This window comes from Cucurbita moschata, unplaced genomic scaffold (genome assembly GCF_002738365.1).
Source record: "Cucurbita moschata cultivar Rifu unplaced genomic scaffold, Cmos_1.0 Cmo_Scf00008, whole genome shotgun sequence".
In the NCBI taxonomy this organism is placed as follows: Eukaryota; Viridiplantae; Streptophyta; class Magnoliopsida; order Cucurbitales; family Cucurbitaceae; genus Cucurbita; species Cucurbita moschata.
The window spans coordinates 3561434-3583234 of NW_019268524.1; the positions used below are offsets into that span (position 1 = coordinate 3561434).

At 33.2% G+C, this 21801-nt stretch overlaps 3 protein-coding genes across 3 annotated transcripts; 2 read left to right on the forward strand and 1 right to left on the reverse strand.

Moving 5' to 3' along the window:
- Positions 1-3259: 3259 nt before the first annotated feature.
- On the reverse strand, positions 3260-6728 carry LOC111445906. Its single transcript, XM_023084452.1, has 5 exons — positions 6220-6728; positions 6059-6136; positions 4327-4408; positions 3982-4124; positions 3260-3662 (listed from the first exon to the last, which is right to left on the reverse strand). The coding sequence occupies exons 1-5, from the start codon at positions 6520-6522 to the stop codon at positions 3459-3461; spliced, it is 810 nt and encodes a 269-aa protein (XP_022940220.1). The 5' UTR covers positions 6523-6728; the 3' UTR covers positions 3260-3458.
- A 3391-nt stretch (positions 6729-10119) lies between these two features.
- On the forward strand, positions 10120-10725 carry LOC111446247. Its single transcript, XM_023084976.1, has one exon. It carries the CDS (start codon positions 10120-10122, stop codon positions 10723-10725), a length of 606 nt encoding a protein of 201 aa, XP_022940744.1.
- Positions 10726-13407: 2682 nt separating this feature from the next.
- Positions 13408-17617, forward strand: LOC111446814. Its single transcript, XM_023085773.1, has 3 exons — positions 13408-13721; positions 14478-14657; positions 16723-17617. The coding sequence occupies exons 1-3, from the start codon at positions 13656-13658 to the stop codon at positions 17359-17361; spliced, it is 885 nt and encodes a 294-aa protein (XP_022941541.1). The 5' UTR covers positions 13408-13655; the 3' UTR covers positions 17362-17617.
- Positions 17618-21801: the final 4184 nt, after the last annotated feature.

Sequence of the window (21801 nt, forward strand, 5' to 3'; positions counted from 1 at the left end):
AAAAAAAAAAAAAAAAAAGTTTTACTATAAGCTTATTATTTATAATTATATAAATTAATAAATAAAAATAATACAAAATAAGCTTAATTTTGGAACCTAAATATATTAATATATATATATATATATAGATAGATAGATATATATATATGTATGTACCTTGATTAGACAACACCAAAGCAAGCTTAATGAACAAGAAGCTCCGAATTAAATTAAATTAAATTAAATTATATAAAATTTGAATTATTAAATTTTAAGAAAATGAAAATGCTTCTTCCACTAACCTTCTAATCAAGTATCTTAGATTTGACAGATTAATAATATTTTTCATCTTCCTCAAAATAAATAAATAAATAATTAATTAATTAAAGAAATACTTCGTATCGAATAACACGAGCCAATTAATATTAATGAATTATTTGAAATTTAAGAGCGATAAAATAAGATAGAATGAATTAATAAAAAGAAAAAATTAGAAATTCTTTGATTATGGTAAAAAGTTGAAGGTTTACTAAAATTCGAGGACTAAAGTATAAATAGTTAAATTTGAAGTACCAAATTAGAAATAAATAAAAATAAAAGATGGACTACTTTTCTTAGTAGTATGAGAAAGTGGTTGCCAAATATGTAGTTTCAAAGTCCTAGAATTGCAAAAGTTCTAGAACGGGTTTTGCATACGACTATGGTGGGCCCTACCTTCTTATTCTCTCATGATTATAGTTTAGGTGATCGTGACATTCTTTTTCTGCTCTTATAATATGATCACGTTACTTACTTATCTTGTTTTCAAGAGTGAAAATTATCTTCGTAAACCGACATGGATCCTTTCATTATACTAAAATTTTCTAAAATATTTGTAATATATAAATTAAACTAAATGGGTATTTATGAAATTAAAAATATTGTCGATCCGTTCTCCATGTATTTCCATACCATAATTTAATGAAATTATTTATTTATTTTTGGAGGGACGGGCGTCCTAAAATAGGTCACAATAATATAACACCCACTTGAATGGCGAATTCATTGACCTAACTCTACTATGTCACATCTTTGTGTAATTATTTGTCCTATTAATTCCATTCAAACAAAGAAAAACAGGGTCAGAAATAAAATATTTGTTACATTTTTTACATAAAACTCTTGGATTATTCCAATCTCGGGAATTTTGTTAAATTACGAATTTAGCCCTTGAGTTTTCATGTTTATGTCTAATATAACGATAAATTTTCGATTTTATATCCAATAAGTTTTTGAATTTTAATGACGTCGAATACGTCAATAACTTGTTAGATACAAAATCGAAAATTTACGAATTTAATAGACACAATAACGAAAGGTTAAGAACTGCATTTTAACCATTAAAAATTCATACGAGAGATCAGATTTTGATGAGAGATGGTTGTAGCGGTTTCGAATGAGGGGAATAATGAAAATAAAGTTGGAAATAAAGGAAATTATAAATTATTTTTTTGATATCATCATCATCTCATCTCTCACCAAGCTGCATCTACTTTGTTTTGTTTTTTTAAGCTAATTTAATGCAAGAGGGGACATGCTTTATTCATACCATTCAATACACTTGGACCCTCCACAACTTTGCCTATTTGTGTTCCCTTTCGATTAAATTATAAATTTAATCCCTATTTATATTACATATTGAAAGATGGTTAAAAATTAATTTTTATGGTTTTACAGTCAAATTGTAAGTTCGATTTCGAGATCCCTCTAGTTTAAGATAGTTAAAATTTAATTCTTATGATTTTATATTTATTTACGGTTAAATTGTAAATTTAAGACAAATTAGTTTTAATTTCTATGATTTTAAATGGTAGACTTGATAGTATTAATCTTCGGACACTAAAATTTAATTCCAACTGAAAATTTGATCCTTATAATTTATACCATTTATACGGATAGAGTGATTTTAAGTGTTAGAATTAGTGTCTTAAAATTTGCTAAAACGCTCAAGGAAGTAATTATGAAGTTTTTATACGAGGCTTTATCCAATCATAAAGGCGAAAATAGAACGAACGATATAGATGGTTTAAAGAAATTCTTTCGTCCACAAGCGTTCAGTAAACTTCTTTTCTTTAAAAAAAAAATAAATTATAAAGATAGTTATGACATTGAATAAGTTATCTTCTATCAAATGATAACTTTCTTTTTTTAAAAGAAAAAAAAAACAATATTAGCATATGTTTAACTTTGATAAATTATATGGTTAGGGGAATATATTCCCTTGTAAATTTTTATTAGAAAATTAAAAAGTTAATTAAAAATATTTTAATCTTTTTAATTTATTTTTTAGAATATGTTAATATATTTATCTTTTTTAACGTGGAATATGATATGTTGTTTACGATTCAGTTGAAAATTTAGACCTATAACGCACCAAACATTTGTTGGTACATGTTACACAAGCTCCTAGCTAGGAAGAATTTAGTATATATTAGAAAAGGGTTTGACTTTAGTTTAACTGCTTCTAGTAGAAGAAAAGTGTTCATATACCTTTCCATTAGGGTTCTACCGATCGTTGTAAGGTTAAGATAAAAGAGGATCTAGATCACACGAACTAGGAAATGGTAGGAATAGACCTCATACGAGTCAGACCAAGAATATGACTTCGACCCGAGCTTCTCTTCATTCTTTTACTTGTTGGCCTAATTCCCTTCTATTTAGCCATTTTACTCCGATTTCGTCTTTCATCTATCAACTTTGTTTTTTTGAAAATATATACATACTGTGCCAAACAAATGTACGAAGTGTATATGAAGACATTTATAACAGAGTGATGAACAAATATACCAAATACATATAATTATATTAATTGTATACGATCGTGAATAATCTATTAGACACAATTTCTGAAAAATAAAATGTTTGAGATCATATATATTATTTAACGACCCCAGTGATATTAATAAGATAATTTAGGAAAGTCAAAATAAGATGGGAACCATAATTATAGAACATCTACACATAATACTAGGTTTGGGGTAAAGGTAAGGATATTCTAGTGGTTTGACAAGATTATTGTTCCTTTTTTTTAGACTAGTTTTTGTGATTGTGTACAGCCTTTGTTTAGACAGAGGTTTGGGGGCTTTTTAACTGTTCTTTTTCTTTTCTTTTCTTCTCGATCTTATATTAATCAATTGAATTATACTCAATTCGACCAATATTGAATATAGTAACACATCACTCTCAAGATTCCCATCGTTCGGCCAATTCTACAGTTCTTAATCTCGACACGACCCAGAAATGGCTTTCTAAAGCTTCATCCCCTTATTTATTTACTCGTTTGAAGTCACTCTACATTGCAGCAACATCTTCTTACAGCAAACTAACACACCCATTTACAATAACACTAATATTTCATGGTTTCAACCGTTTTCGGAGGGGCCAAAAGGGCAAAAAAAAAAGGGATTATATATTTTATATTTGTACATAACTTATTAGTTTTATTCGGTTAGTTTAGACAGCAAAAACAGGCTACCAGAGGACAGGAATACTGAAGCAGCTAAGCAAAGCAAATCACCTGGAGATTGTATAGCCGCCTTTTTACTCTTGTCGAAAAACCCGATTAGAAGCAGCATCACTATGACATGCCCCAGCTTCGTTTTCAGCTCGTTAACCGTCGTTATGTTCATCCATTTTGGTCGTTCCTACAAAAATACCATTTAACATAATCGAATATGAGCTAATCTATACGCGTTTCGGTGAATATACAATGTTAAAAAACCACCTTTCATCCATATGTTTCGTTAAAATAACAATTTAGCCCTAAATTTGAGTACGTAACCATTTATTCTCTACCATATAAATCTTGTAACAATTTAATCATTACAATTTAGTTTCTATATTAAAAGAACTCATTATACGAATTTTCACCACGGACTAAGTCATGAAAAATAAACGAAAAGAATTAATTCATTACATACTAAAGTTCAAATACCGAAGACCGAAGTGTTGAGGTCGACTCACCTTTAAAGTGAACAAGCCAAATAAATTGGACCTATGCTCAATGTTTCTCTTTGACAAAGTCCGTTCAGTTCCAAGATGGCTGATAAACAGCTCATAGAGACCCGTCCCAAAGACGAGCATCACAGTTCCTAAGAGATACACATCTGCATACCATTTGAAGCAAAAAAGATTCAAAGATCCAAAGATAAACAGTTCTCAACATAAACTTGGCATCAGATCAAATTTCTTTTCTACAAAGATTCAAAGATATTTTTTTAGAACAAAATGATGAACATTGAAAAAAAGATTCGACCGATAGAAAATCGAGACAAAGATATTAATTTGAGAGTAATTCACGGTAAGTACCGATAGCCTCAACCAGCAACATTATTACTTTTCCACGATTTACAAAATATTCTGAGAACGATGCTGCTACATGAACACACCCCTGCATTTCAGTCATGTAGTATAAAATTAGAATATCAAGAAAGGCAGAGCAGATATCATTTATTTAATGAAAATCAAAACTAAAGGAACATCAATCAGCTTGTGGTGCTCATGGTTATTCAAGTACACCAATCTTGTGAGATCCCACATGAGTTGGGAAGGAGAACGAAGTATTCTTTATAAGGGTGTGAAAACCTCTCCCTAGCAAACGCATTTTAAAAACTTTGAGGGAAAGTCCAAAGAGGATGATATCTGCTAGTAATGGGCTTGGGCTTTTACAAATCTTCTAGAACTTAAAAAGGCGAGTATACCATTTATTCTCCAACCAGGGCCCAACAATACAGAATCTTGAAAAAAAATCTCAATTCATAAATTCCCAACAGTTCTAAATCATTAAAAAGAAAAAGATTATCCTCAACAATATTATTAATCAACACTTTCATTTATAATTTTGTAAGTGAAACCAAGTGTATCTTAAAATAACAGCCTCATACAAAGAGCAAAGCTAAACAAGTCAGACTTATTGAAATGATGTCCACCTAACCATGCACAATCCTTACTCGTTATAACGAAATTTAAGAGGAATAACAAGGGCACAGTTTAAAGCACTGACATAACAAACCAAAGTCTTAAAAGCATGTTGGTCCAGCAAAAGAAGTTGAAATGTTGACCACCTAACTGTTAGGAATCACGGACCTTCACAATGGTATGATATTGTCCACTTTGAGCATAAGCTCTCATGGCTTTGCTTTTGGTTTCCCCAAAAAGCCTCATACTAATGGAGATGTACTCTTTACTTATAAATCCATGATCAACCCCTTAATTAGCCGATGTGGGACAACTCTCCCAACAATCCTCAACACTTACCACATATCCGGAATTCATTATTAACGAAGTTCTTCTGTAGTAAGACAAAGTACCTTAAAATAACGGCCTCATACAATCCTTACTCTGTACTAGGAATTATAAGGAGATGAAATAAGAAGGGCACAGCTAACAGAACAAATTAAAGCCTAAAAACACGTCGGTATGGCAAAACAAGTCAAACTTATTGAAACGATGACCACCCATGACCCAACCACATATCCAGAATTTGTACCTATTACCACAACAGAAAAACTTTAAACTATGGCAATCTCCCTACTGTCAGACTTAAAAGGAAAAAACTCCAACTCAACTACGTCCATTCCCACCCTATCCGTCTCTTTCTCCCTCATCCCACTAATTCAGGACTTAATTTGAAAGTCATATTTCAACCGGGACGTTTTCGGGATGCTCCTAATAACCAACTAATGACAAGTGTTTTTCGTTGTGGAGATCCTATTTCAACGGGAATGGAAGTCAGAAAGGAAGGACGCATACAATCGTCAACAATTCAGTTGGAAAGAGATATTCGCAAATGTCAATTCGTCTAGGTTAGCTATATCCCTAGTTCACTGCACTCAATGGAATTTCAAGGAGCTCTGCTACCATCATATCTTTGTAAAGCAGACCAAATTTGTCAACTGAATCGTATTCTTAAAACGAAGAAAGTGTAGTAAGCAATTGAACTAAATAGAATGAAGATCTCATAACACACACAAACAAGACGCAAATCCTGGCCTGTGACAACAGAATTATGTGTTAGAGAGCTGGAACTTAATCATCGTACCTTGATGAAACAGAGTATAGACCCAACCAAAGATCCAAAGACGCCCAAAAATGCCATAAATCGGCATCGATAAATGGCCTGAAATCCCATGAAAAAATATATTGTCAAACTACAAAGCTACTACTGAATTAACACCCATATAGAAATTAGACATGCACAACCTTTTCCAGGTCCTCCTCTATTATACCCGACTTTTCCAGTACCGACGTGCGGGACGCCATGCCAACATCGGATTGGATTGAAGGAGCAGAAGCAGCAGGAACATGAGGTCCTGAGCTAGCGGTTGCAAAGGCAGGAAATCTACGCCCACAACCGATAAGGTGGGTTTTATACCCAATAAAGCTATTGAATTTTGGATAAGATTGCAGGTACTGGTGGTAAGCATGGATGATCATCGTGGAAGGTCGGACAGTGGTCGTTAGAGTTCTGGAAGGGCCACTAATCAACGGTGGAGATGGTTGCATGGTGGCAGCTGGAGATGGAAGGGGAGAGTAAGGGTTCAAACATCAAAGAAGATTGCAATACAGCGGCGCCAGCCACTGAGGTCCGAGGAAATGGGAGTTGAGAAAGGTACGGATCATATGACTCAAGGGATAGGGGCCGAAGTTATGGGCCGAATTTAAAGTTGGATACTCCATGATTAGTCCGTTCTCTGTTTCATCACGGCACGTTGATATCGCCCGCGCCGAGGGAAGCGATTTTTTTTTGCTTTCTTTCCTACCACGGGGGGACGGGAATATTTAATTTCTCTCTTTTTTCTAAATGAATTTTTATTTCTTCACTACTTTCCACACAATTAAAAACGAAATAAAAATTAAGGAATTTTACCATTAGAATGTATTTTTTTATATTGTAATTAAATATTAAGAATTATATGTTCTTCTAAAGATTCAAACCACTAATTTACTTAGAGATTTTGAATATTGATGCTAGATTTAGGTTTGGATGATAATAGCAGAAATAGATTTAAAATAATTTTGGACTGATCTTATAAAATAAAAATCCGAAAAAGATAAAAGAGGGGGAAAATAAATTAAAAAAAAAAAGAATAAAAGAGGGAAAAAAAAAAGCTTCAAGAAAGGGCGTGGAATGGGACGTTTTTTGAATGAAATAAAAGGTGGCAAAACGACCTGCCACGTCAAAACTGCTTCAATATTTGCTTCGACGTGGCAGGTCGCGCGAATTGGGCTTCGTCGCAGACGACAAAATACCATCTTTTTCGCGGTTCCTTCTCTAACACGTGTAACCCACTCTCCTAAGCTTCCAGGAAACGCTCTGCCAGCCGACACATCCCCACGATTCGTTTTAGAAACCCTCCCAAAAATCCCCCCCTCCCATTCTTCGCATCCGCTGGCCCTATCCCCACGATTCCCTTTGCATCTCGACCATGGCTGAAACCATATATGATAATCTCCACTTTAAAAACTCCTTATATATATAACTAACTAATACAGTTCTAAACAGTTATACTTTGTTCAAATGATATACTTTGTTCAGGAACTCTAAAGAAGGAGTCGAGCCTCAATTGAGGAGAGGATATTAGAGGGTTCCACCGGGGGCTCCACAAGCCTTACTTTATTCGAAGAGAGGATTGTTGAGAATTGTTAGAAGGGACTCACGCAATGGCATGACCATAGATTTATAAACAAGGAATACATCTCCATTGGTATGAGATCTTTTGAGAAAATTCAAATAAAATCATAATTGTGCTCAAATTGGATAATATCATATCATTTTGTAGAGTCATGATTCCTAATCGATGATATGCTTGATCGATAATTTTGTATTGCTACCCTCTCTTCTTCGATTCTAATGATAACCACCAATACACTGTACATCCATTCTCAATATCATTAGTGATCATTTTGAGGCAAGCAAGATTACCCCTTATGCATGAATCATTTCTTTTCTTTTTTTTAACTATTACATGCTCTTGCCCCATCTTTTTGACTTGTCCTCATTCTTAGAGAAGGTAGCAGTAAAGTATGATGAAATTATTGTTAAAGTTTAGTCACATACTATATTGATTGGAGAAGAGAACAAGGCATTCTTTCTAAGGGTATAGAAATTTCTCCCTAGTAAACTTATTTTAAAATCTTGAGTGGAAGCCTGGAAAGAAAAGTCCACATATGACAATATTTTTTAGCGGTGGGCTTGAGCTGTTACAAATGATATCAGAGTCAGACATCGAACGGTGTGCCAACGAGGACATTAGACCCCAAAAGAGTGGATTGTGAGATTTCACATTGGTTGAAAAGGGGAACGAAACATTACTTATAAGGGTATGAAAACCTCTTTCTAGTAGACGTCTTATAATGGTGTGATCTCACCTGATAGACGCGTTCTAAATCTTGAGGGATAACTCGAAAGGAAAAGTCCAAAAAAAAAAGATAATTTAAATCATTTAAATGGAAAGAATCATCTGATATTTAAAAGCTATTACCTGTTGTAGCATTCAGACGTCCTTCCATTCTCCTCAAAGCTGCGAGGCTTTATATTTAAGATAAATCCTCTGTGTCTGCATTCCAATTGGCGGTAACGGGCAATAAGAGGAACAGCTAGAAAATTACAGTATAAGTTTGGTATTTTACTTTCTAACGCAAAGTATGTAAAAAAGAGAGAAATTCAGTTGAAATAATAGGTCCAGTTATTATGTATCATTCAAGTAATGAAACAAGTTACTTTTGAAAATACCAATGATAATTAAATGTACAAAGAAGTCATCTAGATTAATGTGAAAATGGATCTCTGAAAATCTTAGGACCAAAAAAAAAAAAAAAAATAGCTTCAAATGATTCCACTGACGGAAGAAATCAAACATATGTACGTTTAAAATAGGTATTTCTACGCCTTCATTGGGAAATTTGGAAAACAGTCATGGCACAAATAACTTTTTGGTTCCTAAACTCTGTATATAGTCATTAATTACTGAGTTTCAAAATTTTAGATTCTTACCTTCAGTTTTGAGTTATGGTTTCCATTTAGTTCTTGGTTTTAGAATTTTACATTTTTATCAGTATGTTTTTCACTATGAATACTTACTTTTAATCCTAAGTTTTGATGTTTGTTTGAATTAGTTCATAGAAAATGAATGTAAATGACCCAAAGTGAGCATCAATGAGAATTCTTGAGTAAAGGTGTAAAACTTGAAACATAAAATACTAAATGAAAACTAAACTCGGATTCGGATTTTATTGACATGGCTAAGTACATGGCTAAGTTTAGGGCATGGCAGGAATCACATGGCTCTAACGCTCTCTCGAGATTTGAGGATTTTATTGACATGGCTAAGTTTAGGGCATGGCAGGAATCACGGATCTCCATAATGTTATGATATTGTCCATTTTGAGCATAAACTCTCATGACTTTGTTTTGGGGTTCCTCGTAAAGTCTCATCTCAATGGAGATAGTATTCCACACTTATAAACTCATGATTTCCACTCAATTAACCCATTGTGGGACTCACTCCCCATAATCCTCAACAAGTTTTGAAATTTAAGGACCAAATAAGAACTAAACACAAATTCAAAGATAATTCAAAGATAATGTATATTGAAAAACTACGCTCAATAATTTTTCCTAAAATGTATCATAGCAAAGAAAAGGTTATGACTACGGTTCTTAAAAACAGAAGTACAAAAATAAAATCAAATTTGATACCATATGTTTCCGATCTAATCAGTATAGTTGATTTTAGCATTAATAAGGATCCAATAAATAATTCTGCAGATATAATTGAAGGAAACCATCACTCGACAAAGCTTTGGATAAATTCTCAGATAACAAAATATGCTCTAACAGTAGTTCTTTAGTTTTTAGATGCGTTAAAAGAAGGAAAGGAAGATACCTAAACCTTCGCCGCCCATTGCCACGACTTTTTGATAAGTTTGCATTCCTTCTTCAGTGTTTCTCCTCGGCCATGCCTAAAATTGAGCTCTGCAACACAACAAAGTGGTTAAGAGTGAGATCAGCTGCTGATTCAAATATACCTTCACCTTTTTTTTGTTCTCTTTCGTGTCACTCAATTGCAATCCGTTTATGAGAAACTGCATCGATCTCAAATGCCACCAAATTTCCTATCCAGCCTAAAGCGGCATACTCATCCCCTGATTTGGATTGCCGGCATAATCTGTGCTGCCATAGCCCTAGCAGTGATAATCGCAGGCATCGTCATCTTCATCGGCTATGTAACGATCCGCCCTAGGGTGCCTACAATCAGCGTAACCGACGGACATCTCGACAGAATCCGAAGCAGCAGAACCGGCTTGCTTGAAGTCCAGATGAAGATCGTCGTCCGAGCCGAGAATCAAAATGCTAGAGCACACGCAAGCTTCTCACATACCGATTTCGTCCTTATCTTCGACGGCATAGAAATCGCATCACTGGTGGCTCACCGACCGTTCAAAGTGAACAAAATGAGTTACCTGGATTTGCACTTCTTAGTGGAATCGTCGGCGATTCCGCTAAATCCAACGCAGATGCAGCATCTAGGCTGGTCGCTGAAGAGGAATCTGATGCAGTTCGATCTGAAAGGAAGCTCGAGAACTCGATGGAGAGTTGGAGTTCTTGGACCGCTGAAGTTTTGGTGCCGTTTGAACTGCCATCTCAGGTTTTACCCGCGCAATGGAAGCTACATTCCCGCGCCCTGTTCTTCGAGGGATAAGTAATTTGCAGAATACTTTAAATTTTAATTTGGAAATTTTAAAACAAACAAATCTCCACTGTTCGTCAAGATCGGGCTGGTATAAATACGTATAAACTCAGATTATTGTTAGTATCTTTTTTATTATTATTATTTTATTTTCCAAAATAATATCTAAGTTTTTTTTTTTCCTCCTGCCCTTCTATTTCTATGTATTTTCGATTAAGAACTAGAAAAAAAAATTAAAATATTTTCGATATTTTATTCGATTTAGTTGACTTTAGTTCAATTTTTTTTTCTGACATCGATAAATAATTTTAAATTTGATAAATATTTATGTTTTTTTTTTGAGTTAACGTAATAGAAAGGAACATAAATTTAATTCAAATCATAAAAGTTGAGTTGAGTTAGTTCCCTATTATGTCTTTGTTATATGAACATAGCTCTCCACAATGGTATGATATTGTCTATTTTGAATATGAGCTCTCATGACTTTCATCCATAAATTAGCCGATGTGGGACTTTCATCCAACACTTCCCCTTAATCGAGGCTCTACGCTCGACTCCTTTTTCTTTTGGAGTCCGTTCAACATGGCTAAGTTTAGGGCATGACTTTGATACCATGTTAGATGAAGACGACTCTCTACAATGGTATGATATTATCCACTTTGAGCATGAGCTCTCGTGACTTTGTTTTGGACTTCCCAGGATGCCTCGTACCAATAGAAATAGTATTATTTGATTATAAACCTATGATCATTCCCTAAATTAACGGTAGAACTTTCCTCCAACAACCTTAAATAAGGTTACGATGAATATTAAAAAATTTTGAGGTTTGCCATTAATGTAAGTAATTGTGAATATTTGATATCTGAGTTTGGTAAAATTTTAGTTACATGAAGATAAATATACTTTTTAAAATGAATAAATAACAACCCGACAAACAAATCCAACCCAACTCAAAGATTGGACTGGGTTATGAACCTGTGGGTTCCACGAGTCACCAATCCAACCAACCAACCTAAATACGGACGGGAATATCGTCTATGCTCTTGTTTATGTTGCATTCAAAAGAGAGCAGTCGACTCACCCATATTAATTTAGAGAATATACAATTTCACATGAGACCACAAATAGGAATCCTACAAAATTTAACGATCCAAAAAAATCCAATTAAATCAACTAAACCCGTACATTTTGGGTTAGGTTATGAATTTACGTGGGTAGAGTTGAATTTAAATAAATTAAAACTTTATACCGTTGGTTTATGAGTTCCTAACTATATTAGGTTGAATCACTTTCGTGTACCCACCAGATGGCAGCCCTTTCAGGGGTCCTTAGGGATTGATTTACTTTGCGTATATTGACTGAACGCATCAAGCCTTCCACTGACAGGCGATCGTGTTTTTTACGGGATTTCTCGTTACTCATGTCAGCATTCTCACTTATGATATCTCCGGGTGTTGTCACAAAAAACCTTCTCCGATTGACGAATGGTATTGCTACTGACACGGGAAAAAGATGCTTTCAAGGTCTTGTTGCTTCTGTGAACCGATTTATTATTAATTTTAAATTATTATAATTTTTTCTTATTTAAAAGAGATTTTTTCAAAATATTTATAAATGTTGAATTATAAATTTTAATTAAATATTTAAAAATAAGTTAAAGAGATGGAATGACATTTTATTTTATTATTATTTTTTTTTAAAATTGAATAAATGGCACTAACAATCGGAATTAACCTAACCGCGAATGGTTAAATTTCCCTCCAAGATTCATCGCCATTTCTAGTCCGTGTCAATCATGGAGTTGCTTCCATTACCGGTTGCCATTTTCTCGTTCAATATCAAAATTCTCTCGCATGCAGAGTTTCTCTTTCTCCAGCATTACCTTTTGGTTTGCGATTCTCTCGTGCTTTAATTCGCCTGCATTCTCCTTTAACTGTAAGCTTTTTGCTTCATCGTATCGCCATTATTAACTCGCTTTCGTTAATTTCCTTTACTTTTTTTATCTGCATCGTTTTTTTATCCATTATGATATAGGAATGATGTCTTTAGTCTAAACACGAAACAATCGTACTCTATATTTAGGTTCGTTCGGTTTGTGTGTGATGTATGAAAATCTGAGAGGTGGAAGACGAAGAAGGAAGGGAAAATTGATGGACGGGACACTCGATAATTCATTTTCTCTGATATAATCACGAGAAAATGTGTTGGACGTTTTTTTTTTTTTTTCAATAATCTTTACTCGTATCTGTCGCTCTTTTTTCAGTGAATTCAATTTAGTACGTTTCAAATAATCAATATTATGGTTATTAATTGCTTATTCTTAAGAAGATTTTGAGTTGCTTTGTAGAAAGAATCTGGTGTAAAAAATTATTTTCAGAACCCTATAAATTTTGTTTTGAAATAGAGCAGTTTTGTCTCTCCCCCCTGTGTTGCACTCTGAAGTTGGGAACAACATTTATGTTATTATAAAGTTTTGAGATTCGATTAACAATATGGTCGATTATCTTTTTGTTCTCATGTTCTTCTCGTCATGAGATTCTGTGCCAGATTGGGAAATAATTGCGTCTACCACACAAACTAATGTGTAGCTTTTGAGGAAATTTGGTATTAATTTTTTACCTGCTTAATTGATATCAAGATTTATTATGTCTTTCATGGGTCCAGTTTGGTTGAAGGGTTTTGTTTGTTATGCTGAGTTACAGCCTTCAGGAAAAGTTGTTGCCATGTAGTTTAGCAAGAAAGGTAGTGGTACTGGTACTGGTGGGTTCAATGGCCTTGCTTTCTGAGTTTCTGAATATCACAATATTCTTGGTCACGAGGTCTTTTTCGTTTTTCATGCGTACGTGCTCATTTATCTTTAAAACCTTTGTTGTTGTTGTTCAAACTTGGTTGGAGCTGTTGAAGACCTTGGTCAGTTTTCACTTGAATATATTTTGGACCACTTCGATGTGGATAATTGCGTTCGTCTCTCTTCCTGGACGAATTGTAGTTGCTTTACAGAGGGAAAGGCAGGTTAGCCTTTTTGACCTATTGTTTATTGATTGCCTTATGTTCTTGTTGACTTATGATTTCTGTGTTTCTTTGGCTTTCTTTTCTCTGTTTTGGTTCTAGAGATGTCTCTTGAGAAAAATATGTTTGAAGAAAATATACCTCAACCTACTATATTCGTTTTAGACTTAAATTTTTATATGCAACATTATGGTGATTGTCGTTTGCTTGCGTGTAGCAGCTAGCTGGGTACTCAAAGTACACTTACATGACACATTTTTACAAGTTTTCTAGCTATAAATGGATATGGTATTGAAGTGGTAAAATTTGAAAACATCAAATAATTACAATTGTAACCAGCAATCGGAATTTAGTTGGGAATCCTTAATATTCATAGCAGAAAAATTATGTCAACAAGGTTTTCAGAACTTGGAAAGGGATGAAGAAACTAACCATTGAGTTCTTTGCAACGTGAGTTATTGAAACAATAATTTGAACTTTTTTTCAATTATTACCAGTCAACTGGAGAATTATTGTTCAAGCATTTGTTTATCCATTTTTCTTTTCTTTGTCAGTCTCATATATTTTTGGTATGATTATAGCAGAAAGTTCCCATCTATGAATTAGATTTTGTTCCAGTATTGTCTGTTGGTGGCTTTTGGGATCTCTACTATTCATGAAGTAATTGGAGTATTGGAGTACCAAGTAGGCTGCTTAGACTAATTCTGGTCATTTATGAATTAGATTTTTTTTTTCTTGATAGTGACTAATTTTGTGCAGTTGCAACAAAATTTACAATTTCTGGAAATTGAGTTTGAAAATGTTTTATGGGAAAGAAAGGAGTTTCAAAAACATTTTCAGGCTGCTATGAAAGAGCAGAAGGTGGTGGAATTGATGTTGGATGAACTTGAAATGATACATGAAAAGGCGACCGACAAAATTTCACACTTAGAAAGTGAGGTAATGACCTGTCATAACTTCTTTAAGCTCTAGCTGCTGTACTAAATCCTGCCCTAAATGTCATAATTACATTGTGGAAGATTGAAACTGAGAGTGACTTATCATAGTTCTGATAAGAAGTGGACAGAGGAATCTATGGTATATAGGAGGCAGTTGAACTTTGACATCAAAACCGTAGTTTACTTTTTTTGAGCTGAAGACTTTTATATCTGTGAAGAACTCAAGGACACTCCTTACAATATACCGGAAAATAGAAACTTTCTCACCCGCACACATACACACAGAATGACACAAAGTTATTATGTGAATGTACCTTTAATCCATTAGAAGGTCATGCAACAGTGTTTGCTGTGTTGTTGTCCTATGCTCCATGGAAATATATTCGAGTTCAATGAAACACAGATGTAACTTGATTCCAAGAAAGGAAAATTTCGTTTTTTTCTTTTTTCTTCAGTAGGTTGAGAAGCTGGCTTATAAAATCATCAGGAAAGCTTTGCGTGCGTCAAACCATGTATTTCATTTATATATTTATTTTACTTTATAGATATACAATGCAGCTTGCTCAGTTGTGATATGTGAAGTAATTACACGCACATTGCATGAAGCCAAGGGAATCGTCCGTTCCTATTTTTACATCACAATTTTCCTATTCAAGGGATCATTCTAGTTTTTTATTTCACTCTTGACAATTTGACTCCCTAAATAACCGCACGTAGAACCAACTATTGAGTCCACTCCCACTACCAAGTCTACTCGTACAATTGATTCCAATCATGAGTCCAAATGTAATATTGATTCCAATCATGGGTCCTCTCCTGCTATCGTAGAGTCATCAACTGAACCATTTATTCCACCTCCAGTGCCAGATTCATTGTTCTCTTAGGTATATGTTAGAAGGAAAGCCATTTGAGAATTGATACAAGTCCAAACATCCAATTCGACTCAAAATGAAGATGCAACACAGGTACCAATAGATTATAGACTAGTAGCTTTCTGAAAAACTACTAAAGAATGCACAAAACGACCCTTATACCCCTATCAAATTATATCTCTCTTGAAAAACTATCCCCCATCACACAAGAGTTTTATTATGAGTCTGAATTCAGTTGTTATACCCCATACAGTTTTTCAAGTTTTATCCAAAAGAGAATGACATGATGGTATGGGAGAATGACTGATATTTTATCAAGAAAAAATTGGAGAAAGGGATAGTATGCACTAATTATGTGCCCTCACAGCTTCAACTGACAGATGTACTAACAAAAGGACTTCACAGCTCAATGTGTCACGAGTTAGTGGGGATAGATGAACAAAAGGACTTCACAGCTCAATGTTTCATGAGTTAGTGGGAATAGATGATATCTATTCCTTAGTTTGAGAGTAGTGTTGAAGGGATGAACTTAATTTAAGGAATATTTGTGTTATTCGTAGACTTAATTTAAGGAACATTTTTGCAATCTCATTAAATAAAAAGGTAAATGTATTTTTCTGAATTGTCACCTAGTACCTGAAGATTTAGTCAGCTTTTCTGTATTATAAAGGTAGGTACATGGAAACTATTAAGAAATTGCCACCATTACTACAGAGTTTCTTTTAAATTTCAGTTGTTCCAAGATTTACTGCAAAGGCAGGCTCCTGCAGGCTGCAGCCATATGATTTCTCTGTGGTGTGAATTTAGATTAGTGATGTGCATTGACTCAGTGGAATAGGATGTCTAATTATTTACTAGTCCTCTGAGTTTGCCGCTAAATTAGACTACAGGTAGTTTTTGAAGTATTTCTGGGCTTATAGTTAAAATCCCTTACCATAACAGGATGCGCCACTCTTCTTGTGAATACTCTTAATCATTGAATAGGTTTTTCCACCAAGGTTATGTAAAGGCTGGAAATCAATTTTAGCTATCTATTGTAGAGAAGAGGAAAGACAGCGATAAATGGGTTACGTCATAACCTTAACTGTTGAGTTTTTCTTGTAGTGTATCTTCTTGCTTTTTGAAGTCGTGTGGTATGTTAATATTAGTTTAGATCTCTTGCTTCAAATAAATAGGCGTAATTTAATCCAACAGCTGCATAAATTGAGAAACGAAAATCTTCGACTGCAAGAAATCAAGGGTAAGACATATTGGAGCTTAAAAGGTCTTGATAACAAAGGTGAAGCACAAAATGCTGGCAGACTTGACAGCGACATTACCTTTGGTATCTCATCATGCTCATCCATCTATAGTGGCAGCAGCATTGTTCAATACCTCTTTCAAAGTGATATTTGGAAAGACGATAATATACCTAAAGCAAGATTGATCGAACTTTTAGAATCTGGGTTAAAATCTGGTCTCCGCTCTCTTAGTTCTGAAGTATCAAAAGATGAAGATGATAAAGATGTCGCCGAAACTCTTGATGAACAGAGAGAGATTGCGATTTCCCGAAGTCTATTCAGTACCTTGTTGTCACTTTTGGTTGGAATGATTATATGGAAAGCTGAAGAGTCTCACTTGTGCCTGGTTATGGCACTCTTGTTTGTGGTTAGCATCTCATTAAAGAGCGTTGTTGAGTTTTTCACGACCATAAAGAATAAACCTGCCTTGGATGCTGTTGCTCTTTTGAGCTTCAACTGGTTCATACTTGGAATACTTGCTTACCCGATGCTGCCAAATATTGCTCGTTTGCTTGTTCCTCTGACCTCGAGGTTTGTTGGACAAACAGTGTAATGGTTTGGTTTCTCCATTTTCTGATCCAATCTAAACTACTTCCTGCAACTCGAGAGGTACATCACCTAATCCCATTAGACATTGGATCATAAAACTTTATCTTCTAGTCGTGAATTTTCCACGTAGCATGCGATACATAGGGGTTTAAAAGTTGTTTATTCATCTTTACCATGATCTCAATGTGAATTTTCAATATTGTTTATAACTTGTACATGGGTTAGACTATCTACTTTAATGTAACTTATTTGTTTGTTCACTTCTTCTCTGACTACGAGTGATCCGTTCTCACGTCTTTCCAAGCTTTATGCAATTGATTAAGTTTCTATATAGAAAGCCCACAATTATGAGTCATCACATTTGGGGACTTTTATGATGTATTGGGCTCTATCATTGGATCAAGCCGTGGGTGCTGATGCTCGTCTTCACTACCATAATTTCAGCAGGTAAAGCAAAAAACTAGTTGGATATGTATTTAGTATTTATTTGACTTGTCTTCTAAATATTAGAAAGTTATTTACTATCTAAACTTTAGTTGAATATTCAACGTATGCGTATTATGTTGAGGATTATTGAGAGAGTAGTCCAGTCTCACGTGGGCTAATTAAAAAGAAGATTATGGATTTATAAATAAGGAATACTATTTCCATTGGTATGAGGCATTCTGAGAAAGTCCAAAGCAAAGCCATGAGAGTTTATACTCGAAGTGGACAATATCATACTATTGTGGAGGTTAGTGATTCCTAACATATTATACAAAAAAAAAACATACAACTCGGATAATTATTGGATACGTATTAGTCATTTTTAGTTTTTTTTTAAAAAAGGTTGAAGTCGTGTGTGCTTTTGCTGGCCTACATGGGTCGGGTCGGGTGGTTGTAGTTGACAACCATAGCTACCATATTATGAAGGCCTTTCTTCCAAAGAATGAGTATAACCAATCCTAATGGAACTTTAAATTGTTGTTATAATTGTTTTTAATGGAAGGACAGATGTGTGGCTGGGGGCTGTTCATTGAATAAAGTCCACAGTTTTGTCTTAAGCTTTAGACTCAAAAGTGGATTCTTCTTGATTTAGGTCTGTGCTTTGATTCATTAAATGTTTGGTTTTGGATGCTTGGCTTGTATTTTGCCACATTACTTTGCCACTCATTGTCTTTATTCTTGTGATATTGGTTGACCGACTTGTCGGTTAAAATGCTCTGGGGACCAGTTTTTGTTCTTTATTACTCTTTGCTAATAAGCACAATATGTGAGATAACTCCTTGATACTCTAAATTATTGGTTGAGTTGAGAAGTGTCGTAATCAGCTAGAAGTTTTAACTAGATGGTGATGCTTTGCTTGAACTTAATTTCTTTTGTTCAAATTCATTTCTGGTCGAAATATTAGTTCCTGTTCGATAGGGTTAATTGTGTCATTTGAATTGTGTTTAGGCTAACATGTTGTAAGCAGTGAGACCGAGTGAAAGAAGGATTGAATGAATATCCTTTACCTAGTTCAATCAGTAATAGTCCGGCTAGCCAGGCAATAGAATTTCAGTTTACCTCGTGTTTGAATAAATAAATAGGGGAAGGAGAAAGAATCCATAGATTCCGGCCGGAGTGAAATCAGGGACAGGAGAGAGAGAATTCAATGGTATCACTATTGATGTTTGCATAATGTTTGAACTGTGTTTAGGCTGACGTCTTGTGTTGTAGCCGGTCGAGGATATACATGTTACGAAGCAGAGAAATACTCTACAGTATCACTATGGAGTGTTTAAATGAGGTATCATTGCCTTGCATTGGTTATTATTGTATATGGATTTGACTGAACTTTTTAGGTAAATTACTCACTCAACCATATTATTGAGAGGGATTGAAATCTTTTCATACTAGATTTGCATAATATTTAAAAGAAGTGTTTAATATTATTAGAGAGATCTTAAAATCAAAAGTTTGGCATAGTTCATGTTGGGTTGGTAGGGCTGAGTGATGGGAGATTTGATTAAAGTTTATGGTCCCAAATTTCAAAGAGGGAGACTGAAAAGTCAATAGGTAAAACAAATGGGACAGAAATTGCTATGTGAATTGCTTGACAACTTCCATCACATTATTGTATAGACCCTTTCAAAGTCGTCATTTTTTTCTTCTTTTTCCAATTTTTCTTTACAAATATCTCTTACTATTGCATTCAAAGTTCATAAATATAATTTGAAAAAAAATGTATTATTTGTTGTTTTTAATTGATTTCTTTGGCATGATAAGTTACATCATAATGTTGCTTAGAATTTTCTTACGAAAGTTTAATCATGTTCATACAAATACTAGGTTTTTTTCTAACAATTTGAACCTCTAACCCTTGATAAGTTAGTTTAGATATTAATAAGTTCTTATAAAATAGCTTTTCATTGGACTGATGTAATGTCTGGTGCTTGGAAACTATTGAGTCGTCTTACATATGTTTTGCTTTCACTTAAGAGGTCACTTAACATAGAATTATTCCCAACTTCATTACGAAGGTTATGTGATTGAGTCGCACGAAAATTAGGTACACGTTATTGGTATATAATTATTGGTTCTTTTAAATTTATCTATAATTTTATATTTTTCAAGATTATTCTTATTTAAATATAATATGATTTCTTTATTGGGTGAGAAGTAGGAAATTTTCGTGTTAATTCTTATTTAAATTGTGTTATTCACGCTTGAATTAGGTATTGACAATATTAATTGACTAATTTACCCTTTGTTTAATTGATTGGATTAGTAATGCCCATTTGCTAAGTCTAAAACCCGTGCATTCACCATATAATACAAAAATGTCTGAAGATCTTGTAAGGTGGGAATATTTGTTTGTTTGATCTTATAGATCACAAAAATTATATATTTATGAATTATTCTTTTTTTTTTTTATTTATCGAACTATGAATAGTATATTAACTTGAAATTTCATATGCTTTTAATTCTTTTCACTTAGAAATTTTTTATTTCAATAATGACTCTTTTGGGGTTTGTTATAAACATTTTAGATAAGAGAATCTTTACAATTGAAATTTTGAAATTTTGTTTTTATTTTTTAAAATTTGCTGAAAATTAAAATATTGAAAATTATTGATCCTCCATGAATTTTGTAAATAAAATATGCCATTTTAGATGAGAAAATCTTTACCATTGAAATCCATGTGGTTAAAGAATAGTCAGTCAATTCTGTGGGACCCATTTCTTTAAAAATTTAAATATTCATATATTGACTTTAATTTTACAGGCACAAACAAGAATATTTGGTAGTTGTCTTTACCTCAAATATATCAATTTTTTTTTTTTTTTTTGCTTATATTACACACTAAAGTTTAACAAAAATGGTATTTTTAATTTAAATAATATTAAATTATATCCAATTTTATAATAAAAATATATATGGTTGTCTCCACTCCACGTTATTTAAAATTTTGATTATAATTTTAATAAACTTTAAATCTTATTTTGTAATTTAAAATTTAAAAATTTTGTTGTTTTTTTGTCATAAAATTATTAAATTGAGTTAACGTTTAGTAACAATAATAACAATAATCAATTAAATTTGAGTTTAAATTAAATTATATTCTTCAATAGCCTTTTTATCTTCGAACATTTAATATTTAAGATAAATATAAATTACATAGGCCTTCTAGAACACGACATTCGAGCGATGTCAAAAATCAAATCGTGTGAGGTGTGCAATTTACTTTAAGAAAATAATAAACCAATAAAAGTATTTTGTGTAAAATGTAATTATAAACTTTAAAAATATTCCATTTTGCCCTTAAACTAATAATAAAAAAAAATAATATCATTAACATTATTTTCCTCTCCTGCTTTTAGAAAATATGTATAGAGAGATTTTGAAAGCAAAAATTTGAGAAATTGAAATTGTGCAATACGAGAATATAAGCAAAAGGCAACAACAACGACTTATTGCATATAACTGTCGGGTAAAGAGAAGTTGACAACTAATCATATCCCCTATAATACATTTTGGAACATTTTAGCCCTTGTAGGTGTAAACACAATTTTGGTGAACAGTCATACACTTCCGTGTTGACCCAATATGAAAGGGTACAAACTTATTTAGGATGAAAGCATGTAAAAGTGGTTTGGAACAAGCATGCAATCATGGACAACACGTCCTAGACAAGCAAGACTGGGATATCTGTCATGTAGTCATTGACAACACGAAAACTTTTAATATTTCATTTCAAAAATAATATTAAACTTTCGAAAAATTCTTTAATACTCTTAAGAATTTTCTAGGGTTTTAAATAAAAAAAAGTTTTAACTTATTAAAGTTAAAAGTATTTTGAAAATGTTAAAGATTTTATTAAAATACAGGTAATAAAGATATTTTTAAAAAAAATTTAAGTTTAGGGGTAGGGTTGGAAATTTAAGAAATTACGTTTTTTTTTTTTTTTTTTTTTTAAAAAAA